Consider the following 25,947-nt stretch of genomic DNA (forward strand, 5'->3'; position numbering starts at 1 on the left):
AGGAGCCAGAGTTTCAGAACCCTGAGAAACTCCCTCACCAACTTAAGGCTTCCTATTAGTGAGTCATCCCTGTCCAAAGAGCATTCTCTTTGGACACCTCAAATCAGGTAAGTTCAAAATAAATTACTGGACTCAGAACTTTAATAAAAGTCTAAGACGTTTAGGTAACTGGCTGCCCTGACTTATTTAAGATCTTGAACAGACCTAATTCTAGATGTATTAACTCTGCATGTCAGACAGATATATTTTATTTCTTCTAAGGAAGGTTGAGCAGTAAAACCAGAGCGTTTTAGAATACATTAAAACTTTTTCCCCCCCCCTGGGGAATTCCTTGGTGGTCCAGTGGTTAGAACTCTGTGCTTTCACTGCTGGCCCGGGGTTCAGTCCCTGGTTGGGGAACTAAGATCTGCAAGCCATGCAGCATGGCCAAAAAAGAAAAAAAATTGTTCTTTTCTTATAAAAAAATCTAACATATGCAAAAGAAGAGAAAATAGAACAGTGAGCCCCCACATGCCCATCATTCACTTTCAATGATTGTCAAGATTTTGCCACACTTACTGTCAAAATGGTACATTTTTTTAGACGTCTACTCTACATTGGTTAAAAAAACAAACATGCTTCAAAGGACTTGAGTAGTCTTTTTTTTTTAATTGGTGTATAATTGCTTTATAATGTTGTGTTAGTTTCTGCTGTACAATGAAGTGAATCAGCTATATGTATACCTGTATCCCCTCCCTCTTGGACCTTCCTCCCACCCCCACCCCCCATCCCACCCATCTAGGTCATCACAGAGCACTGAGCTGAGCTTCCTGTGCTTCACAGCATGTTCCTAACCCAAGGAATATTGCCTCAATATTCTGGGTGTTAAGGTTGATGAGTTCACTGAAGTCAGCCAGAGAAGAAATGTATCTGAACAGAAAGATGAATTAGTGGTGAATTAGCACCAGTGGTGAATTAGCACCAGTCATAAAGGGAAGAGGAAATATAGGATCATGTTCTAACAAATAAATATATATCAGGGTAGGCAAAAAGAGGATGCAAGAAAACAAGACAAAGGGAGTACCAGAATATACCTGGGAGAAACAGGGGGAAAATACATTGAAACCTACCACCAAATTCAAGGTATTTAATAAACCCAGGTAGGATTAAAAAAAGAAATTAGATTGAATGGTCCAGAAAACAGTAAATGTACAATAATAACTGGATTGAAAGGAAGCAAGAAACCTGCTTTTGGGTGGGGTGGAGTAGAGAGGGAGATAGAAGTAATCAGGAGGATTTATAGCGAATAAAAGAACTCAGTGTCAACACTTCAGTATGTAACATATTGTGTGTATATGTGTGTGTGTGTGTATTACACCTAATATGTAACAAAATGTACTGATACTTTGACCTCTTAAGTAGTTTTATCGTATTATTAAAAATTAAAGCCCACTTATATATCAGCCAGAACACCTCAGAGAAAGAGAATCCTTGGAATGAGATGGAGAAAATCAGAGTTTGTGTTCGAAAACGCCCTCTGGGCATGAGGGAGGTACGTCGTGGAGAAATTAATATTATTACTGTAGAAGACAAAGAAACTCTACTTGTTCATGAGAAGAAAGAAGCAGTTGACCTCACCCAATATATTCTGCAGGTATGATGCTTTCCTTCCATGTTTGGAGCTAACATTATCAGGTGTCAATTTTCTGTTTTTTGTTTGAGTAGCAGTACAAATTCTAAAATCCAGTTCTGGGTTTGGGTGCTGGCATTCATTCCTGATGTGACATTGCATTAAATCATTGATAAACCTTAGCCTTCATTTTTAAAAAATATAGTGCAGTGGGGGATACAAAAACGTAACTCCTCCACTCTTGTGCAATAGAGTTGCATCATTCAGTCACTTAACATGCTTTATGTGAACTTAATTACACATATTCAGTCAGAAAAGAGCGAATGAGGGAATAAAAAGAGTTTAAATAATGAACTGGTGGTAAGCAGGGCCAGTCACTGAGCGTATGCACCAGAGCGACTATGAGATAGTCACACAGTCTCAGTTCTCTCCTGTCTCTCAGTGTGAACTTCTCATTCTGCTGAGTGCGAGTCTGGAGTTTAATGATGGAGGGTATATTTTTGAGCAAAAAGACCCCAGATTGCCAGCCAACTTCTTATTTTGATTCTCACTTGTATTTGGGCCTAGGCTTAATTTGGTGGACATTGGGCTCCTGAACAGGCCACTTTGTACAAGGTAGATTGCAGTGAGTAAATATAACCCAGGGATGTGATTTTACATCGAACATATAAGGGGTTAAATAAAACACTGTAGTTCAAACACATTAAAAAATGTTCACTCCCTGCCAGAATGATCATGATGAGTCCAAGGACAAAGGGTTTGATACTGAAAGGAATTTATTCCTAGCTGATAGGTACCCTTGCGATAATTCCTTCAGTCTCTATAAAAGCAGCAAACCCCACAGATGGAAGATACCATAATTTAGGTACTCTTAAAATTATGAAGCCATTATGAATAATCTTAAACAGGGGGTAATCCACCAGATGTTAAGAATCTGCCTCCCTGCATGTTCATATTATGTTCATTCTATTCTCTCTCTGGCTTCAAAACCCAGTGACTGGGAGTTCCTTGGTGGTCTAGTGGTTAGGATTTGGTGTTTTTCACTGCCGTGGCCTGGGTTCATTCCCTGGTCAGGGAACTGAGATCCTGCAAGCCACGTGGTGCACAAAAACAAAACAAAACCCAGTGACAGGTAGAAAGAAAAAAAAAAAGTGGTGAGTAATCTGGTGTGCAAGCAATTCACCTTAGTCAGCTGAGATATTACTCTACTGGAATAAATCCTTTAACACTGATGTCAAATTGTTAATACTTTCCCCTCTTTAACACTTGCATTGTTCTTTTTTTTCTTTACTTACCAAAATTGGCTTTCACAGTAACATTCAAAGCAATCTACTGTGTCTTTCTACGGGCACTAAATTACTAGGCCACTGTATAACCAGCCCAGTCACTTTAACAGCCTTATTGATTGCTGGTCAATGCACAGTCTATTAGGTCTAGGTGGGAGGTATTTATATTGAAGATGGTCCAAATGACCAATTAGTTGTAATACTATCTTACTACTTATAGCCATGGTAATAGCCCTATCCAATCACCATCTACCCAAGACTGCCTTAATGATGCTTCTGTCGCAGTAATTCCCTCAAGGAGGCATCATCTTATCTTTTGTATTTTTCCATTATCCCAAAACACAATAACCTTATTTCTTTGTCATTGCCATTGGTCAATACTTATTGAATACCCATAGTTTCCTTAGCACTTTCTCTGCTGTTTGAACTTTGGACCTTCGCTCTCATAGGTCAAAGTCCTTACCTGTCAATGCTTATAATATATGTGTTGAGAGGCCTTTTTTCTCCCCCTTTTTCTTAAGTAGAAAGAAGAAAAGGGAGGCTCATAGCAAACATAGCAAATAAATATTGATACTAGATTCTTTGGGTTTTATTTTTAAACTTATTCAGGAATTCAACTAGGTTTATGTGTCCTTTAATTAAACATCTTACCCTTTCAAATCTTCTTTTGTTACTTATGTGATCATATACATATAGTGTGCTGTCCTACTTACCATTAAATTTTAGGATATCAACGTAATAAGTGAAAAAACAAGGAGACATATCTGTGTTTCATTCCAATTTCTTAAAGAAAAAAATGTATATAGAGAAAAAAAGATGGTACTGAAATATATCAAAGTCAATAGTGGCCATCTCTAGTGGTAGTAAGATTTACAGATAATTTGATTTTCTTATCTGTTGTTATCCATGTTTAAAATCTTTTTATGCAATCAGCAGTGTTACTCTTATAAAAAAACAAAGTAAGAACTTTTGAATAGGATAGATTTACCTATTTCAAAATCAAAACAGTATGCAATGAAGAGTGTCTCTAGTCCCATTTCCTCCTTGAAGACAACCAGTATTACTTAAGTGTTTTTTTCCAGAGATATTCTCTAAAGACACTAATAACTTTTTAAAAAACTTCTTTAAAAAATAAACTATGCAACTCTGATCATATCAAAGCTAAAGTGAGTTGTTTTTTTTTTTTGACCGCGCTGCACTGCTTGCAGGATCTCAATTCCCTGACCAGGGATTGAACCCAGGCCACGGCAGTGAAAGTCCAAATCCTAACCAGTAGGCCACCAGGGAACTGCCTAAAGTGAATGTTAATCCAACTTCATTGATAAAATATGATCAAATGAAAGCATATGTGATGGACATGAATTATAATAGTAATCTTGTATGTTTACATATCTTTCATGAAAGATTCATACAAAATTACTGGGAAAATCAGTACTTAAATCCTATTGGAAGGAAAGATACTCATTCCTTTAGTCAATACATGCTTTCAAAGGTGTTTACTCAAGAGCACTTATAGAAAGAGAAGAATAGCCATATACTCACGAAATAAAAGAAAACCCCCCAAAAATGTATATCCACATTTACTTCCGTTCATTTTTTTATTTTCCTAAGAAATGCCAAAAATGCTTTTGACTTCATACTTAACTATAAAAACCTACAGTGATATTTGAGCAAAGAATGGATTTGTCTCCTTGCTTAAAGACCAGTTATGAGTTAGATATAAATCATGTCCATTAAAGTCAGATTTTAGAAATATATTTTACTCTTTATTATTGCCATTTTCAAGCTTAATCAAAAGTATAATGAACCCCCATCTACCTATGATCGAGCTAAAACAGAAACATTTAACTGTTCTTAAAATCAATCATATTTTTCAGAGCACTAAATGTTCACAGATCTCTTTATCAGGCTGCACAGATTCATTTTTTTTCTCAATTCCTAACTTTTGGAGATTTTTTATTCTTTCTTTCTTTTTTTTGGTCATGCCGTGTGGCTTGCGGGATCTTAATTCCCTGACTGGGGATTGAACCCGTGCCCCCTGCAGTAGAAGCGTGGAGTCCTAGCCACTGGACCTCCAGAAAATTCCCTGGAAATTTTTTCTAATTGATAAATTTGACTTTGTGGACCCAATTTCTTTTCAGATGACCTAACAAATTTCCATTCTAATGTAATGGTACATGAAACAGAATTGAATTTGGGGTATGGTGACCCACGACAAGTTGGGTCAAGTCCACTTTTCCAGACTTGCCCATAAAATTTTTTCTTAACTGAATATTTAGAGCAGGCCCAGAAGGTAGCAGAAGATAGGGCCTCATCTCCCATTCATTATGTGTGAACTGCCATTATGATGCTACAATCACACTTGAAATTATTAGGATTTCTTACTCAGATATAGTTGGGCTGCCAACATAGTGATCCTCTAAATTATGGAAATTATTACGGCTGCTGAAGCAATGCTTTCCAGACCCAATTTAATGGGATTTCCTATCTCTTTCAGATTACCATGGTTTTTCATTTGGGAGTCATCTTGGACTCCTTTCTCTCCCCAGCTATCACAACCAGTCATTGCCAAATTTCTTATGCATCCATTTCCTTTTTATTTCCATTGTCATTGTCTAATTTAGACCCTTCTTAACCTCACCACTGAATTACTAGTATTCCTGTTTCCAATCCAGTCACAGTATTAAGCCATATTAGTCTTCCAATAAAATGGCTCAGGTCATCCCTCTCCTTTGCACAGTTTTTTGTCTTTCCACTTTTACTGAATTAAATATAACCATTCTACCCCTTCCCTTAAGGCTGGTGTCCCAAGACCCCTACAACATAGTCCTAACTCATTATTCTCACCTTCTATTTCACTTTTCTGTCTGCCAAGATCCTATATGTCAAACACATTGAATCCTCCCTGTCCCCTAAAGATTCTTTGTGCTTTCCTGCTTTGACTCTTTGCTCATGTTTCCCCTGTGCCCAGAATACCTTCCCTGCCTCAGTCCCTACCTCTTAAATTCCTCTTCTTCCCCCATGGCCCATTCTTAGTACAAGCTTTTTCAGAATGTCTTTCCCAGTCAGAGAGATTACGTTTTTCTTTTGAACTCCACATGTGCTTTATCTCTCAAATTTTTTCTACCTTGTGGTCATTTGTATACTTGTCCGGATTAACATCTTTAGGTTGTGGAGTAGGGTAATGGTAGGGTAATGTCTGTTTCTTTGGGCCCCTTGAAGTGCCTACTGCAATATACATGCTACCAGCTGAGCAATAAATATTTATGGAATTATAAATTAAGCTATGTAACCTATGGAATAAAGATCTTCCTCTAGAATTCCCCCCAAATTTCAAATATGCTGGCTCTAGGTGGGCTATGAGGATAATTTCCATAGAATTCAGTTCCTCTCCTAGACCTAAGGAAGATTGGCTCACTGTTGGACTCTTTAATTTACTTCCCTTAAGAGAGAACAAAAATTGTGTGGTTTAGTTTTTACATTGTGAGAACATGTCTACAGAGATCTCAAGTAAAAGAAGGCCCTGTCATTTGACAGTTAATGATTGCTTATTATCTCTTAAGTTTGTCATGGACAATTACTATTAGTTAAAAATGTATTTGCGCTGTTATCGTGTGTTAACTAGAATAGTGATGAAGAAAATCAAGAAAGTGTCTCTTTCTATAAAAACCAAATTTCTTTTTCAGCATGTTTTTTATTTTGATGAAGTCTTTGATGAGGCGTGCACCAATCAAGATGTATACATGAAAACTACTCACCCACTCATTCAGCATATTTTCAATGGGTACGATAGATATTATTTGCTCCTCCTGCCTTTTATTTTCTATTTTCCATAAATTTTATTTCTTTATAAATGTTACTTATGTTTTTCAATTATTTTGAATTAAACATGAAATTGTGTTTTGACCTAATGAATTTAAATTAGACTCTTCTGGAAAATTCAGTGTCTCTATTTATAGGATTCACAAAGCATTTAGAAATATTCAGCAAAATTTCCATTTATACTGGTGATATTGATTCTCTGTGCTTAGTGGAAAAATATAAGCTGTCAACAATATATATATATATATATATTTTTAATTTATTTATTTTTTTGGTTGCACCGGGTCTTAGTTGCGTCAGGCAGCCTGCTTAGTTGCAGCTCACTGGCTCGTTAGTTGCAACACATGGACTCCTTATTTGCGGCATGTGAACTCTTAGTTATGGCATGCACATGGGATCTAGTTCCCTGACCAGGGGTCGAACCTGGGCCCCCTGCATTGGGAGCGCAGAGTTTTATCCACTGCACCACCAGGGAAGTCCCTGTCAACAATATTATTTTATCAAAGTCCTCAGAATAAGAAGGTGTAAATGGTTGTAGTTAGTCTGAACTTTTGATAATAGGAATTATGTATTCTAGCTATAGTTTCATTTTAATTTTAAAATAATTATTCACACATAAACATTAAATGGGACAGAGTAGGTACTAGGGGCCTCTGCTGTATATTTAAAATGTAGTCAGGTACAGGTAGAAAATGTTGAACAGCCTGCTAGAGTAACTGATTTCAGAGTATTTTTACTTTTATTTTTTAAAATAACTTTTATAACAAAAAAGTTGAGGTATAATTTACATACATTAAGATGCACAGATCTTAAGAAGTACTCAGGTTTGATGAGTTTTGATAGTTGCACGTATCCAAGTAACCAATACCTGGAACAAGATATAGAACATTTCCATCGCCCCAGAAAGTTCTCTTGTGTCCCTTTTTAGTTAATCCTCCCACCTTCACCCCCAGGTCTTATATAACCACTGACTTGCTTTCTGTCACTATAGATTAGTTTTGCCTGTTCTAGAATGTCATAGAAACAGAATCATTACAATATATATCTTATGCCTGGCTCCTTTTGCATAGCATAATGATGTTTTTTTTATAAATTTATTTTTATTTATTTTTGGCTGCATTGGGTCTTCATTGCTACGCGCAGGCTTTCTCTAGTTGCAGCGAGTGAAGGCTACTCTTTGTTGCAGTGCACGGGCTTCTCATTGCAGTGGCTTCTCTTCTCTAGGGCTTCCCCTAGAGCATGGGCTCTAGGCTCACAGGATTCAGTAGTTGTGGCACACGGGCTTCAGTAGTTGTGGTACACAGGCTTAGTTGCTCCACGGCATGTGGGATCTTCCCGGACCAGGGCTCGAACCCGTGTCCCCTACATTGGCAGGCGGATTCTTAACCACTGAACCACCAGGGAAGTCCCTAATTTTTTTTTTTAATTTTTATTTATTTTTGGCTGTGTTGGGTCTTCATTGCTGCCCTCTGGCTTTCTTTAGTTGCAGCGGGAGAGGTCTACTCTTCGTTGTAGTGCGCGGGCTTCTCATTGCGGTGGCTTCTCTTTTTGCAGCGCGTGGGCTCTAGGGCACACGGGCTTCAGTAGTTGTGGCTCGTGGGCTCTAAAGTTCAGGCTCAGTAGTTGTGGCGCACGGGCTTAGTTGCTCTATGGCATGTGGGATCTTCCTGGACCAGGGATCAAACCCATGTCCCCTGCATTGGCAGGCGGATTCTTAACCACTGCGCCACCAGGGAAATCCCTGTGTTGTCTTTATTGTTGTTGTGTAGAAGTTACTTTTTTTTTTTTCCATGAGCAGGTTAAACTGAAGTCTCTGGGGACTTCCCTGGTGGTCCAGTGGGTAAGACTCCACACTTGCAACGGCGGGAGCCTGGGTTCGATCCCTGGTCGGGGAACTAGATCCTGCACACATGCTGCAGCTAAGAGTTTGCATGCCACAACTAAGAGTTTGCATGCCGCAACTAAGAAGACCGCATGCCACAACTAAGAAGTCCACATGCTGCAACTAAGAAGTCTGCATGCCACAAGTAAAAGATCCCTCATGCCGCAACTAAGACCCAGTGCAGCCAAAATAAATAAATTAATTAAAATAAATTTGTTTAAAAAGTGAAATCTCTTTCCGGTTCAATTCCTATGCACCAAATTTAGGGAGTGCTTTTTTAGAGAGCAAGTTTCTAAAATAAGTTAGAATGTTAAGACATTAGTAAAAAGAGAATTGCAAGTTAGGTGAAATTATTAGGTTAGTTCTTGTAAAGTGTCATAAGAGCTTTCTTCATCTGTTTTTTTTTTTTTAAAAAGTTCATCACGAAAATGTTCAGAAGATAAGGTGGATATTATTCTTTATTATTCTCATTTTGCTAGCTCTTCTTCAGTGTGTTCAAATTTTCCTCTTGTAATTCTTTTCCTAACTGTGTCTGCCAGTGTATTCTAGTGCCCACACTGCTGAGAGCCATGGTTTAAAACACAAGGAGTAAACCGGTCTCTGCTTCTTAACAGCTTAAATCTGATTAACTCCCATCTCTTGATTCTCACACTTCCATGGTTACTTTGCTCTTGTCATATCATTCTTTCTTTGGTTTCTATCTGGCTTCATGTCCTTCTATGTATTCTTCTCTCTGCCCACCTCCAGCCTCCCTCCCCTGTGTCCATACATAGAATTTTTTTCTTGCTGCAAGTAGCTACTTTTATCATTAATCCATGTGATTCCTGTTCAATAGTCTGCAATAGCTACTGACTGCATAACATTATGTTCACTCTCTACTTAGTACTACATAGTACTAGAGCTACATAGTACGTAGGACCTCACAGTACTCAGGTAATCTTGGCCTCATCTCCTCCTAAAACATACTTTGGCTGACAGGTTGGCCTCCCAACTCTTCTGTCCATCTCTTATTTTGCATTTTTTCACACTCATACAGGTTGTGTGTACATGCACGTATCCACATGCAAGAATAGTGACTCCCACTTAGAATCATAGGACATCAGGGCTTGAAGGGATCTTGGAAATCAAGTAGTCCAGTAATTTATCAATGAAAGTGAAAACTGAGGCCCTAAGATCTCTTTTCTGAGTCCTTCAAATATTTTACTTAAATTGATTTTACCTCTGTCTAAACTTCCTTAGTATTCATATGAGTGGTCACTACCATCCTATTTATCGTATGATCTTCTATTATTTATTGTATTTAATTCTCAATTACTTCTTTCACCAAACTTATCTTTCAGGATTAACACAATTTTTTTTTTCTCTAGGATCCGCTAAAGCACCTAACATGAGGTCTTTGTTTCCTTATTTTCTAGAGTTGTCTTATGGTCTTACCAGTTCCATAAAAAATTCCTAGTAAAAAAATCTCACGTACTGCTTTGAGAATTTTTTTCCTCATCCCTTGTTTTTATAATGTAAAGCCCTCTTCTCCTTAAAGGGCTCTATATTTTCTAGCTGAATTTTGTCAAGGATTCTTTTTCCACCTGACTTTTGTCATTTAAAAATTTGTGTGTAGGGCTCCCCTGTTGGCGCAGTGGTTGAGAGTCCCCCTGCTGATGCAGGGGACACGGGTTCATGCCCCGGTCCGGGAGGATCCCACATGCCGCGGAGCCGCTGAGCCTGTGCGTCCGGAGCCTGTGCTCCGCAACGGGAGAGGCCATAGCAGTGAGAAGCCCGAATACCACAAAAAAAAAAAAAAAATCTGTGTGTAGATTAGCATTTCTCTTAATATTTAAAAGTAAATACAAATGATTCTTCCCCCAGAGGCAATGCCACTTGCTTCGCATATGGACAGACAGGTGCCGGAAAGACCTATACCATGATAGGAACTCATCAGAACCCAGGACTGTATGCTCTGGCTGCCAAAGATATCTTCAGACAACTAGAAGTGTCCCAGCCAAGAAGGCACTGTTTTGTGTGGATCAGCTTCTATGAAATCTACTGTGGACAGCTTTATGACCTCCTAAATAGAAGAAAAAGGTATTGGATATGAGTAGGAAACTGTAAATCTGTTCTTTATTGTTTTAAGCCAGAGTCCCACTGAATCATGGGATTTAATCAGAGGTTTTGGTACACTAATGCCCTTTTGTGAAATGAGTCTCCTGAATCAGATGCATATTTTTTTCAAACTGTCAGTTCAGCTAAAGAAGAATATAAATTAGCCTTCCATTAGTATTTTTTAAGTGATCAATATCCTAATGCTCATCAAAAAACTATATCCCTTTTATTTTGGTCTGTGAAAAAGATTATAATTTCAGGAAGTCAGGAAAGCAACATATACTTAAATCCCTTCCTATTCTTTTGACCTATTATTGCACTGGAAGAACTATAATGTTTCCCACTTCCTCTTGTTTTTCTTCTCAATAATCTTAGGGTAAACTTAATGATAGTTTTCTGATATCAGTAAAAAGAAAAGAAAATCTTTTCTTCACATTAACTCTTATAAGGCTTAACCTATTGCCCTTGCCACATAATACAATACTTTGGAAATGTATTCATTCAGTAACTGATTTTAAATCCCTATTGTATTTTTCTGGCATAAAGTTTTGTTTAGGTTGAAACAGATGATTTTAACTGAGTAGGAGGCCACAAAGTTGTGGAGGTATCAACTGACTGGGAGAACAGGGAGGAGAGAGAGGGAACAGGGGAAGTGGAAGGATAAGAGGTTGTCAGGACAGAATTAACCAGACCTGAGACATGTTGGGAGCAGCCACACCAGGTGAAGAGGAGTGAGTTGAGGCTGAGCATGGTGGAAGTCTGGGGAAACCAAATCAGTGAAAGAGACTAGCCCCCAGCAAAGATATCTAAGCCCCTACAGAGCTGTCCAAAAGGTCGTGCAAGTTTCATGTGCTCCAGGAAAGCACTGGAATGGGGAGTAGGGGTGGAGGAGCAGCTCTGGTTCGTGGAGAGCATTGATAGAGCGGCCCCCGTCATAGAGGGGCACTAGAGTATTGAGTAGCATAACTGGAGAAGTCACTGGAGTGGGCTTAGGCAGGCCACCATCCTATGGACTATTTCAACAAAAGGGACCTTCAGTATGCCACAATTCAGAGAATGTACAGGTGTTGGGGGTTCAGTCATGACACAATTGCCAGATAAAGAAGGGTGCTACTTTGGGGTTGCTTTGGGGAAGACTTGCTTTTCTTTTCTACTCTCTCTGTGTTGGTTTTGAAGCCTCAAGTTAGCTCCATCACAGCTTCTCTTTCAAGCCTCAATACCCTTATTAGGAGCCCTTTCCAGTCAGAATGGCCACTTCCTTTAAAGAACAGTTAGCATGAAAATAAAAGCCACTGTTCTCTGTGTGTGTGTGTGTGTGTGTGTGTTTGTGTGTGTGTGTGTGTGCACGTGTGCGCGCGTTCTGTTTCTTTGTGTGAAGGGACAGTCAGGATATCCAGCTGTTTTTGAGTGCAGTTCTTTAATGAATGACCCCAATATACTGTCCTGTTATTTCTACATTCTTTAATTATAGCCAAGGGGATGGGAATATGCTAACTCCTGGGTTTAAAGTTTCTCTAGGGCTCACTAGGGAATACCCACACTTATTCTGCAAGTGTCTTGAGCTGTGGGATTTTTTTTTTTTATGTCTCTGGTTAATTGTCTAATATCTCTTTATTTCCTGCCTTTCTGAGACTTCTGAAATGTCCTGCTCCATTGATAATACTCTTTCTTGTTTGCCTAGAGCTGTTATGACTTATCCTGTTGTTTTAAAAATAAAATATATTTTCTATAAGAGGGGCTTTGTCAAAGGTAGATAGAAGTATATGTGCTCAGTCTACCTCTTAAACTAGAAACCAAAGTTTAAAGATCTTAAAATTAACACTTTAAAGTAGAACATAAGTTGTCTTTACCTTTGCATAAAAAGTGATAAAAATATACTTCTTGCTTCTATGATTTAAAAATACAGCAGTGCATTTTAGGCTATTCATTAGGAACTTTTCTGGGGCCTGGGAAGTATGTTCAGGAGTGATGTGAAGGCTCTGAAAGCTAGATCTTTCTTTCATTCCAGAAGCCTAACTGTTCCAATAGAGTTGTCTTCTGAGAGATCAAGGGCATTGGTGAGGCTGTTTTCCTATCCTTCTGTAAAAATTTGGAAACTTGGGGTAAGGTTTAGATGGAGAAAAAAATTTTTTGAGAAAATATTTTTTTGGCTGTGAAGTGAAATTCCATTATTTTATTTTACTTTAATTTAATTTAATTTTATTTGGCAATCAGTATCTTATTAAGGGAGAAAATAATCTTAGAGTCTTTGATAGATTCAATACATGCCCCTTGGTGGATCTGGTTCAGTGATATGGTAGACTGTAACCATTCATTTTGTTACACGCAGGCCTGAGACTTTCAGGTGCAACACCAGCTCTTCCTTGCTTCCTTAGAAAATGTATCAGGACTCCTTATGTTGCAAGTATTTAGTAAAATAAGACCCCACTCTTACTGGCTTATGCATTTAGGGAAGCCATTGGCTCGTATAACTAGAAAGCCTAGAGGACAGTCAAGCCTTAGGGTCTTTATACTCTAGCAGTTCAGTGATGTTATAGAGACCCGGTTTCTTTGCATCTCTCCGCTCTACCTTCCATGGTATTAACATCATTCCAAAACTGCCTCTTTTGTGGATGTAGAATGGCTGCCACTGCTCCCAGGGCCACATGCTTTCACTTCTAGAGAGAAAAAGAGAGCACCTAACAACCAGAGACTAGGACTTTATTTTGATGGGACCAGCGAAGATCCCATATCCACTCCTGAACCAATCACTGTAGCCAGGAATACACCATCCATTGATTGGCATAGGTCTGGCTTAAATGCTCATTCTATTCATTGTAGCCAAAGATGCTGATTTGTTTAAAACAATCAAAGACTGCCTCTGAAGCCTGGGGCTGGAATCAGGAGGTGTGGGGGGTGGTGAGGAGAATGCATATCGATCCCACACAAACAGCAAAACTGCTACTTAATGGGGAGTGGTGGGTTGGGTTCTGGGGAGTCTGTTACTGAAGCTCTGCCAAACCAACCATGTTCTTGCATCCACAGGCTCTTCGCAAGAGAAGATAGCAAGCATGTGGTACAGATAGTGGGACTGCGAGAACTTCAGGTGGATAGTGTGGAGCTTCTCTTAGAGGTAATTCTTCCTCCTTTACTACCCCACTGTAGCAGCCTAAGTACTAGGGAAGACTTCATTTTGCTATCTCCTAAATATAATGGACTCAGGTTTAGGCAAAGGGCGATGACAAACATACCATTTCACACTTATAAAATATGAATCCTCCTCTGAGAGGTTGGCTCCTTTCTCTACAAGGTTGTTGTCTCAGTGCCTTGATAGTGGGAAGTAAGGCATGTGGGAGAGCCTAATGCATGAGAGGATACTTCTGAGCCAGTTTCAAAAGCTGCTAATGTGTATTTTTATGGTAGTGGGCTCTGGTAAAGGCTGCTGGAGAGAAATATTCTATTTTCAATAAAAATTTTAATGGGTAATACCTTCACATGGATTCAAAATTCAGAAAGTACAAAAAAAAAAATTCAGAAAGTACAATGAAAATATTCCTTCCATTCCCTTTTCCTGAGGCAACTAATATATTTTTTAGTTTTTTGTGTATCATTCCAAAGGTATTTTTAAATCTGCTTTTTTCACCCTTTTAAAATATGTAATTTAGTGATTTTTTTTTTAGTATTTTCAGAAAGTTGTACAGCTATCACCACTATCAAATTCCAGAACATTTTCATCACACCAAAATGAAACCCTGTACCGTTAACAGTTACTCTTTATTTCCCCTGTGCCTGGTGCCTGACAACCACTAATTTCTATCTCTTTGGATTTACCTATTCTGGCCATATCATATAAATGTAATCACACAATATGCAACATTTTGTCTCTGCATTCTTTCACTTAGCGTAATGTTTTCAAGGTTCATCCATGTTGTTGAATGTATCAGTATTTCATTCCTTTTTATGGCGGAATAATATTCTGTTGTATGTATATACCATATTTTATTCATCAGTTGATGGGCATGTGGGTTGTTTCAACCTTTTGGCTATTATGAATAATGCTGCTATGAACATTCAGGTACAGGTTTTTGTATGGACATACGTTTTCAATTTTCTTGAGTATATGCCTAGGAGTGGAATTGCTGAGTCACTTTTTGGGGAACTGCCAAACTGTTTTCTAAAGTGGCTGCACCATTTTATATTCCCACCAGCAATGTATGAAGATGGGTATTATTTTAAAAGCTCCCAAGGTTATTCTAACATGCAGCCATCATAGTCATGCTAGTATATCCAACAAGCCTGGCTAGAGTCAAAGGGAGAGGGCTCGAAGGACAGGCTGGGTACTTGACAATACCCACCTTTAGAACAGCTTCACAGTACATCCCTCCAGGGACTTGGGTGTGTGAAATGGCGAGGTGGCCCACCATTAATACGTGTCTTTTTCTAACAGTTTCTTTTTTTTTGCGGTATACGGGCCTCTCACTGTTGTGGCCTCTCCCGTTGTGGAGCACAGGCTCCGGACGCGCAGGCCCAGCGGCCATGGCTCACGGGCCCAGCCGCTCCTCGGCATGTGGGATCTTCCCGGACCGGGGCACAAACCCGTGTCCCCTGCATCGGCAGGCGGACTCTCAACCACTGCGCCACCAGGGAAGCCCTCTAACAGTTTCTTTTTCTTGGGACAATTAGGTAAATTTTGTTTAAGGGCTGGAACCTTGTATTTATGTGATTATCAGCTTCCTGAATCCTGGTACCCAAAATCCAAGGATGGCACCTTAGTGTGGCTGTTCTAGACAGGCACCTAAGAGCCAAGAGCCCCTTTCTAGTGACTGCAAAGGCAGGCACAGAACAAAGGTGTGTGGGACATGTTGAAGGGTTCTTCTGAGGCTGTTGACCATTCTTAACCTGTCCAGAGCTCCCTCCACTGCAGAGTCCTGAGGAAATTGTTTCTTACACACCTATTCCCTGTGGTCCTCTTGCCGCTGCCTCCCCTAGTCGTGCCTTCATTTGGCTGGGAGTTTCAGGAGAGTTGGTCCTCATGATGCTGTTGTCCTTGGAAATTAGACCAATTGAATGGGAAAGGATCAAACACTAAAAAGAAGTCCCTTTTCCTTGGCTATGGGTCATAACTATGTTAGTGGGCAATCTGGTGTCAAATCACTCTCACCCTGGAAGAGTTTATGGCACTGCTCTATCCTAAGGTGTGTTTTCTAAGACAAGCAGAAGTTTCTTGTTAGTGGACATATTATTGCCATTGATACCCTCAGTCTGTAATACATACGAGGTTGTACAAGAAGGAAGCCAGCTGAGATCAAGGTGGAAAGTTGATATAAATTATGGATATCTGACATGGTTACCCTCATAAACATTTACTGACTTGAAACAACAGCACTTGCCAACTCAGGTGTCACACTTTCACTCTCTCTCAGGTGTCACCATTCACGCTCACTCAGGTATCACCTATGTGTTTGCTCAAGTGTCACCCTCAGGTGTCATCTTCATGTATGTCACCATCGCAGATCGCCCTCAGGCTTACTCAGGCATGGCTACTTGTTACCTTCCTGCACAACTGGCAGCTTCATTTTTCACACAGGATTGTCCTTCCTCCAAGATGTTTCTCCTTCCAGGTGTATTTTATTACCCGGTCTTACCAACGCAGGGACCAGGACTTCCCTGCCTTTACAGAGGACTTGCTGATGCAACCAGATTTGGAATCAAGGTTTTGCTTGTCAGGCAAATGATGGACATTTTTTCCCTTGTAGAGTTTTTTGGGCTTTTAAGTCATTCCTACAGACAGTTCATGTACTTATAGGTATCCATTCCTGAACTTCTAATAAGTCTGCTTCGTGTTTTAACATTGCCTTGGCTGTAGTTGGTAGCAGAGGCCCACAGAGTAAGAGCTTCCCCTAGATAAGCCTCAGTTGTATGCCGGTGATAGAGACTTAGTCTATACACAGTGCCTACCCTACTGAAGTGCTCATAGCCTGTCTTTGGTATTTGTGCAGGAAGCTTCGTGATTAAAGTCTGCATGGAGCTGGGTCCCAGTGCCGTGTGTCCTTGAGCACATCCTTTACCTTTCTGAGCCCGAAATATGTGGATGTTAGCAGACGATTGGATTGTGTGACAGAGAAGGAAATGAGATAATATACATATAATGCTTACTGTGATGCTAGTTAAATTTGTCATGTCTATTATTCTTATTAATAAGTCCCTGGGGCTTCCCTGGTGGCACAGTGGTTGGGAGTCCACCTGCCGATGCGGGGGACACGGGTTCGTGCCCCGGTCCAGGAAGATTCCACATGCCGCGGAGTGGCTAGGCCCATGCGCCATGGCCGCTGAGCCTGCGCGTCCGGAGCCTGTGCTCCGCAACGGGAGAGGCCACAACAGGGAGAGGCCTGCGTACCCCCCCCCAAAAAAAAAAAAAAGTCCCTGAATATTTCTCAGTGCCACAGAATTCCATAGTTGTCTCTACTTTCTATTGTAGCAGGTCCCCATTTTACTACTCACATAACATGATTTGTCTAAAGCAGCGGTCCGCAACCTTTTTGGCACCAGGGACCACTTTCATGGAAGAGTTTTTCCATGGATGGGTGGGATGGGGGGTGGGGGGAGGATGGTTCAGGTGATAATGCGTAATGTGAGTGACGGGGAGTGGCAGATGAAGCTTCGCTTCCTGCTGTGTGGATCCTAGTTCCCTGACCAAGGATCGAAGCCATGCTCCCTGCACTGGAAGCACGGAGTCTTAATCACTGGACCACCAGGGAAGTCCCTACATTTTTTAAAAGAAATAGTTTAAGTTTTGGAAGTTTACACAAAGATGTTAGTTCTTGGGACTTCCCATGTGGCACAGTAGTTAAGAATCCGCCTGCCAATGCAGGGGACACGGGTTCGATCCCTGGTCCAGGAAGATCCCACAGGCTGCGGAGCAATTAAGCCCGTGTGCCACAACTACCGAGCCTGCGCTCTAGAGCCCGTGAGCCAGAACTACCGAAGCCTGCACGCCTAGAGCCTGTGCTCCACAACAAGAGAAGCCACCGCAGTAAGAAGCCTGCGCACCGCAACAAACATAGCCCCTGCTCACCGCAAGTAGAGAAAGCCTGCGCCCAGCAACGAAGACCCAATGCAGCCAAAAATAAATAAATACATTAAAAAAAGAAAAAGATGTTAGTTCTTTAGTATACTTTCTTTTTTTTTAATTAATTAATTAATTATTTTTGGCTGTGTTAGGTCTTCGTTTCTGTGTGAGGGCTTTCTCTAGTTGCGGCGAGCGGGGGCCACTCTTCATCGCGGTGCGCGGGCCACTCACTATTCGCGGCCTCTCTTGTTGTGGAACACAGGCTCCAGACGCGCAGGCTCAGTAGTTGTGGCTCACGGGCCTAGTTGCTCCGCAGCATGTGGGATCTTCCCAGACCAGGGTTCGAACCCGTGTCCCCTGCCTTGGCAGGCAAGTTCTCAACCACTGTGCCACCAGGGAAGCCCAGTATATTTTCTTTAATTAATATTTATTGAGAACATATAATGTGCCAGTCGTCGTACTAAGTGCTTTACATACTACGTATTATCTCTTTTAGTCCTCAAAAGTAACCTATGAAATTACCATTTTATAGATAAGAAACTGAGGCCCTGAAAAGTTAAGTGATTTGTAAAAGTTCTCACAATGCAAAAGTTTAAACAACCGTATTGTCAGAGCTGGCATGTAAACCCAGACAGTCTAACTTCAGATTTCACTCTTAACCGCTACACTTGAGTTGTATATCATTTACAAAAGTCTATCTAATGATCTTCACAGACTGCCTCATTTTTACTCCTCAGAGCTCAGCTGCTTTATACCACAGTTTCTGAAAAACATGGTGACAGACTGTTACTGAAGCTGAGGAAACTGGACCATGGACCAAAAATTCCTTCATGTTTTCTCTAAAAGGCATTTAGTCAGGAAAAGTCACCTCAACATGTTAGATTTTCTGAGATGCACTCACAGGTATCTAGTACATCATGGCACAATGAAAAGCCAAGTATAAAACTCTATAATAGAACCTCAGAAGACAGTCTTTCTTGACTCCCCTGGGGATGAACCACAAGGTCACCCCTTGAGCTTCCTGTCAGTATCCACAGTTCCTGACTAGGTATGGCCTTAAGGCCTCTCTGAGCTCTCATTATATTCCAGCAGAAGTAGCATCATTGATTACATGTGGCAGAGGGTACCTGGCTTCTATCCCTAGCCTGACCATATTCTGCCTGTGTGACCTTGGATAAGCCACTTAACTTCTCTGTGATTGTTCCTTTATCCATCAAGCATATTGCTTACACAATTCACAAATGTAGGCATTTAAAAGATCTCCCCTGTCTCTTCATGGGGTTTGTAAAAGACATATATATATCTCAAAAGAGCTCTGAGACCCCTAAAACCCTGGGAGGAAATGCACCAGAATCTTGTTAACTCTGGGGTTATGGAAGGTATATATTTTCTTCTTTATATTTTTCCTGTATTTTCTAAGTTTTCCCCAGTAAGCATGTCTTTCTTTTCTAATGAAAAAGAAGTTTGATAAAAAAGACTAATACAAATCTAAAATAATCCCTCATCATTGCATTGTAATCTATGAAAATATGAAATCAGAGTGATAGAGAAAGGCCAGGATGAGGAAGTGCATTTAAACTAGATAGTTCATGGGAATTCTCTGGCGATCCAGTGATTAGGACTTTGTGCTTTCACTGCAGTGGCCCCGAGTTCAATCCCTGGCTGGGGAACTAAGATCCGGCAAGCCTTGCAGCGAGGCATGGATGGATGGGTGGTTAGATAGATAGATAGATAGATAGATAGATAAATAGATAGCCAGACAAACTAGATGGTTCAGTCATAGATTTGGCCTTAAGTGACCTAGCCAGCATCCAGGTTTAGTTATCAGTGCTTTTTTGGGGGGGGGGGCAGTTGCCCCACCCAGTATAAGGGATTACTGCTCTAATTCTTCTGATTTCTGATTAGCAGCAACATGCTATCCATGCAGTTGATAATCCAGTTTTGTAAATTAACAATTTCTGCTCTTTACAAAAGGATTCATCAGATAGTCCCTTTAAACTTTAAGCAAGCTATATACAAAATGAGTGCATTTAAAATTTGATTCTAAAATACAATTCTGAATCTCACTGATAATCTTTAGAGACCTAACTATTGCTTAGGCCATGGAGGAATTTATTATTAATTTTTTAAAAAGTACCTACCCCTGTTTGTTAAGATATTTTATGGACTATTGTTGAGAGTTTGACTCTGTCAACTTTTGGACTCTTTAATCTGGAAACTGTAGCTATGTTCAATATGATAAAAATTAAACTTCTGAGAGATTGAGAAAAAAATTAAATAGGACTTTCTTAGTCTAATTCACTGCAAAATAGATGAATTTGTCCTAAGTGCCCCACAGTGTAGTAGAAGCTACATGGGCTTTGGAATCAGACATACTAGATGTGGAATTTGGTTCTGCCACAAAACAGCTGTTTGTGAGCAAATCAACCTTTGAATTTATTCCTCAGCTGTAAATTGGGCATAATAATCATACTCACCTCACCTTAGGCTACTGTGAGGATTCTGTCAAATATTTTTAAAGTTCTTCACCTTTTTGATTCTCAATAATCAACACTCCCCCAAATCAGGGCAGGATATATATATATTTTTTTACATCTTTATTGGAGTATAATTGCTTTACAATGGTGTGTTAGTTTCTGCTTTATAACAAAGTGAATCAGTTATACATATACATATGTTCCCATATCTCTTCCCTCTTGCGTCTCCCTTCCTCCCACCCTCCCTAGGATATTCTTATATGGCTGTGTTTTCAGTGGCTTGAGGCCATTCCTGAGGCTTCACCTCTTCTCCCCCATTCCTTTGTGGCCAGAGGGACCCGAGTTAGCCTTTACTCCCATTTGGAGGGGCAGTGGTCTCAAGGGAAATCATGGGCTCATGGCAATTGTGATAACTCATCACTTCCATGTTCCCACACATCAGTCCTGGTCTCCTTTATGACTGCATCGTGGTGGAACAGGTGGATGTGATCATTCATTCTGTGATGCACATTTCTGTCCTTTGCTTCGGTTACTACAACAGGTGGGTATGATGGGACCTTACTTTGGAGCCAAGTTATGCCCTGGGGATTTTAGTCAGGATAAATCCATCAAAGATATTAAAAAGAGTATATGAGATCAAGAAGTAAATTAGCTCTTGAGCTATTGAATGTTCTCCCCCAAGATTAGTATTCCACATTGTTTTCATTGCTCTTGGGTACCTATTCTGTATGATTTAGAGTTTAGGCAGCTTTCCTCATAGAGGGAAAAGACTGCAGTCTACTGACAAAGCTATATGTCTGGTCTCTACTGCTCTCAGCCAACTCTTAGGAGCCAGAGGGCTTTGTTTACTCCTTGCAGAAGTCACCCTGTGGATTTTATTTTCAGGTGATCTTGAAGGGTAGCAAGGAGCGCAGCACTGGGGCCACTGGAGTTAATGCAGACTCCTCCCGCTCTCATGCTATCATCCAAATTCAGATCAAAGATTCAGCCAAGAGGACATTTGGCAGGTGAGCTGGAAATACGCAGGGAATCGCATTGTGTGCCTTTCCATAATGTGACTTTGAAATATGTGTTGTCAACAACAGGACATCCTGCCACTGTGGAGTTCTTTATTTATATCTTACAGGGGTACACAGTAGAGTTATTAACTCTGAAATAAATCATTGTACTAAAGTGCCATCAGTTGATTAACCATGAAGTAATGACCTATTGTTGGTCAACCCTAAGTTATTAAAAGGGACATTGATTGCTTCTAACGTGAAAAACAGTATCAGCAGAGGAATAGTAGGAAATGCATCTCAGAGAGCTTACAGGCAAAAAAAAAGAAAAAAGAAAGAAAGAAAATTAATCCATCCTTCCTGAAAGAAGCCATAAGACAACTGGGTACATTCATTGCCTTTCTGATGCTATCTTAGCAAACTCTGCCACAGTGATGGATGAACCTATCTCACCTCTGAGTAATGAGTCTTTTTTTTTTTTTACGGGGAGGGGGGGTTTGCTGGAAAGCAGCCCACGGAAGTTTCTATTTAATTATCTAAGTGGTCACCTAAGTGATTTGCATTGTGGTCATTTAGCCTTATGGGAAGAATGTTTAATTAATTTCAGTCATACTTTCTCACAAATGATTAAAACCAACAGAAGGGTCTAAGTGAACAGTGCCAGCAGTAACTGACAGATTAGAATCTTGCAATACTTTTGGAAAGCTGACAGTAATATCTTTTACTTTCCTGAGGATGGGTCAGTGCTGATTTCTTGCTGGGTTCACAAAATGCTGGCTGATGTAAAAATAAACCAAAGCCCCAAAGAAGTCATCCCTGCTGTGTCTTTTCTCTAGGATCTCTTTTATTGACTTGGCTGGCAGTGAAAGAGCAGCAGATGCCAGAGACTCAGATAGACAGACAAAGATGGAAGGTGCGGAAATAAACCAGAGTCTTCTGGCTGTAAGTTGTTCAAAACCTTTAATCTAAAAATCATTCTTGAGAGATTTTGCCCCTCTTTACATGCAGCCAAAGTAGGTGAGGGTGGGGTGGAATAAGGCAGTGGAATTCCAAGGTTGGAGACGGAGACGAAGGGTGCCCAATCAGATTCTTGGCAGTTCTCGACAACTCTTCTTTCTCTCCCTGCCTTCTCTTCCTCTGGTCAATCCCTGACAATTAGGAGCAGAGAAGTATTTCTGCAGTTGCTTGAATGGTTAACTTAGGTACACTTTATCCCTCTCATCAAGTCTTAAAATTATTTTTTCAAACATATAATAGTAGAATAAATAGTATAATGATCTCCCAAATACTTGTCTCCCAGCTTCAACATGTGAAGAATCTAACCAACCCTTTCCTTCTCCTGGTTGGATTATTTTAAAACAAATCCTGTCATCATGTCATTTCTTCCACAAATATTTAATGATGTATTTCAGAGATAAGGACTCTCATTTTTTAATATAACATAATACCATTGCACACCTAAAGAAATAATTATTTAATGATACCTGTTATCCAGTAAGTGTTATAATTCTACCAGTTGTCCCATAAATGTCATTTTACAGTTGATTTATTCAAATCAAGATACAAACAAGATCCTCGGATTGCTTTTGGTTGATATTCCTCTTTCATGCCATATCAGTTCTTCCCCTCTCTCTCTCTTTTTTTAATATTAATGTATTTGTTGAAGAAAACTCAGTCACTTGACATATGAGATTTCCTACATTCTGGATTAGGCTATCTGCATTCCATGTTGATGTTTAACATGGTACTCTATCCTCTATTTTCTATAAAGTGGTTAAGATTTATATTTGTGCTGTCCAAAATGGGAGCCACTAAGCCACATGTGGCTATTGGGTACTTGAAATGTGGCTAGTCTGAATTGAGATGTGCTCTAAGTGTAAATTACACATTGAAGCATGTAAGATATCATTAATATTTTTTCATACTGATTACATGCTAAAATATTATCGGATGTGTCAGATTAACTAAAATATATAATTAAGATTAATATATACAATTAAGATTATATGTTTAATATATAATTTCATCTGGTTTTATTTCTTTTTATTTTTTTCTCTCTTTTTTTTTATTGGGGTATAGTTGTCTTACAATGTTGTGTTAGTTGCTACTGTACAGCGAAATTAAGTAGAGTTCCCTGTGCTATACAGCAGGTTCTTATTAGTTCTCTATTTTATACATACTAGTTTTATTTCTTTTTAATATGGTTATATTTCTTTTTAATATGGCTATTATAATAAAATTACATATATGGTTTGTATTTGTGGCTCACATATTTCGATTGGGAAAATGCTGATCTAGAGGCTTGATCAGATTTAAGTTCTGTTTTTTTGGCAAGAATAATTCATGAGTAGTTCTTAGACTTTCTATAGGAACACATCAGGAGGTACAGAATGTCTGATTATCTCTTTTTGTGATTTTGAAGTGTTATCACTCTAATTCCTCCATTACTATGTTTCCCATCAACCTTTTTCACCTTATGGTTTTAGCAGCTGTCAATGAGCATTATTACCTTTATCCATTGCTTCATTAGGGATTCCAAAATGATGATATTCTAATTCTAATATTCCTTCTGTATTTATTAACTGGAAAGAACTTTCCCCCAACTATCTGATTATCCTGAAATATAATTCATACAACGGAGGCAAGATAAATGCTTGATATTTTGCCTTCACTCACCAGTTTTCAGAATGAGTTGATGTCCTGGTAACCTAAACATGACCATGAGTTTGTTGTTGTTGTTTATTTTTTTGTTTTTTTTCATATTATTATAAACTGTCATCTTTTTTTCTTCTTCTTCTTAAATTACACATTTTTGGCCAGTGGGAGTCTTTTCAAATATGTTCCTACTAGTCTCTGGCTTTCTGGTATGACAAGATGTTGTAGGCTCATCTTGTACATTTCTTTCCCCAGACCTTGAATCAGCCATTTCTTCAACAAGCCTTGGTTTTTAGAGGGAAATGGTATTTAGAGACCATTTAGAGTGCTAGTGGTACTTACTACCACTGTTAGTCCTCGCTACTAGGCCTTTTTGGTGGACAGAGCTTGGAAATTTTTTTTTTTTGGCTGCATTGGGTCTTTGTTGCTGCGCGCAGCTTTCTCTAGTTGCCTCAAGCAGGGGCTACTCTTCGTTGCGCAGCTGGGCCTCTAGGCGCGTGGGCTTCAGTACTTGTGGCTCGTGGGCTCCAGTGTGCAGGCTCAGCAACCGTGGCACACGGGGTCAGCCGCTCCCTGGCATGTGGGATCCTCCCGGACCAGGGCTCGAACCCGTGTCCCCTGCATTGGCAGGCAGATTCCTAACCACTGCGCCACCAGGGAAGCCCTAGATATTTTTTTTTAAAGGTAAAAGTATATCAGGGATTCATACTAATAAATTAATTCAAAATTAAGACTGCAGGATTTTTGCTTAACTTTTTAAAATTTGTATTTCTCTCCCTTTTCTCTTATGCTAAAATTCTTAGTTCCTAACAACATTAATATAATTTATTTGCTCCACTTCAATATATATGTATACCCAAATCATGTTAATATTACTCATAATATGATTACTGAATTCAGATTAAGATTTCTTTGCAGTTTCCTTTTTACCCTTAAATTGTATGCCACTAGGGATGTACAGTCATAATACTGTGTTGCAAAGTCACTTGAAATAATTCTTCTCTGTGTGTTTAAGCTTACCAATTTTGTATTGAGTTAAAGTTATAAAATAAGCCACATTCAGAAAACTCTAGTGTTCAACCCTGTCCTCTCAATCCTGTTACCTCCCTCCCCTTAGATAATGATTTTCTACCAATATATATGTTTGTATTCACCCCTTTCTCAGGAGGGAAAAAAATAAAAGGTAGCATACTGTAAACACTTTACTTTTTTCACTTAACAGTATCCTGGAGCTCACTCCATGGCTGTGTACAGAGACCCTCATTCCTTCTTATAGATGCATAGTCCTGTCTTGTGCCCCTCCACAGTATTTAAGTCCTTTTGATCAGAACTGAAATCTCCAGCTAGACACATTATTTCCAGGTCTCATGAGGGATAAATTGGGAGGCTGAGAGAGGTGAGAGAATCAGCATCTTTTTATTATTGTTTAAAATTTTTGAATAATTTTAGATTTTAAAAAAGTTACAGAAATAAACATGTAGCATTCCTTCACCCAGCCTTCCTAATGTTAACATCTTACATAACTATAGTAATCTAAATCAGGAAATGAACATTGATATAATACTATTAACTATCTACAGACCTTGTTTGAATTTCATCAATAGTCCCACTAATGTTCTTTTTCGGGTCCAGGATTCTATGTTACATTTAGTTATCATGGGTCTGTAGTCTCCTCAGTTTTTGTCAATTTCGACCTTAACACCTTTGAAGAATGCTGGCCAGTTATTTTGCAGAATGTCTCTGAATTTGTGTTTGTGTAATGTTTTCTCATTATTAGATTGAGATAATGAATTTTTAGCAAGAATACCACAGAAGTTGTACACTTCTCAGTGTATTGTATCAGTCAATATGTCTTATTACTGGTGATGTTAAACTTGATCACTGAGTTAAGGTGGTTTGTGCTAGGTTACTCCACTGTAGTTATGATTATTCCCTTTGTAATAAGTATCTTATGGAGAGATACTTTGAAACTATGCAAATATCCTGTTTACATCACACTTTTGCTGCCTGATTTTAGTATCCATTGATGATTCTTACCTGCAACAATTATTACTGTGGTGTTTACCTGATGGG

General features: G+C 39.4%; 2 protein-coding genes across 3 annotated transcripts in view; one reads left to right on the plus strand and one right to left on the minus strand.

Moving 5' to 3' along the window:
* KIF24 (kinesin family member 24) overlaps nt 1–25,947 on the plus strand; it is a 61,177-nt gene that overhangs the window by 21,399 nt on the left and 13,831 nt on the right. For both annotated transcript variants that reach the window (XM_029202722.1, XM_029202723.1), the window contains 6 exons: nt 1,444–1,633; nt 6,582–6,679; nt 10,463–10,678; nt 13,721–13,808; nt 21,107–21,228; nt 22,056–22,161. In XM_029202722.1, coding sequence (XP_029058555.1) covers nt 1,444–1,633; nt 6,582–6,679; nt 10,463–10,678; nt 13,721–13,808; nt 21,107–21,228; nt 22,056–22,161 — 820 coding nt within the window. The remainder of the gene's footprint in view (nt 1–1,443; nt 1,634–6,581; nt 6,680–10,462; nt 10,679–13,720; nt 13,809–21,106; nt 21,229–22,055; nt 22,162–25,947) is intronic.
* The window catches only part of UBAP1 (ubiquitin associated protein 1), a 70,853-nt gene continuing 65,930 nt past the window's right edge, over nt 21,025–25,947 (minus strand). Inside the window, exon 8 of the transcript XR_003790778.1 lies at nt 21,025–22,367. The gene's annotated coding sequence lies outside the window, so the exon portion shown is untranslated. The remainder of the gene's footprint in view (nt 22,368–25,947) is intronic.

Source organism: Monodon monoceros, unplaced genomic scaffold, assembly GCF_005190385.1.
Source record: "Monodon monoceros isolate NGI ecotype Baffin Bay Population unplaced genomic scaffold, NGI_Narwhal_1 Super_Scaffold_5, whole genome shotgun sequence".
In the NCBI taxonomy this organism is placed as follows: domain Eukaryota; kingdom Metazoa; phylum Chordata; class Mammalia; order Artiodactyla; family Monodontidae; genus Monodon; species Monodon monoceros.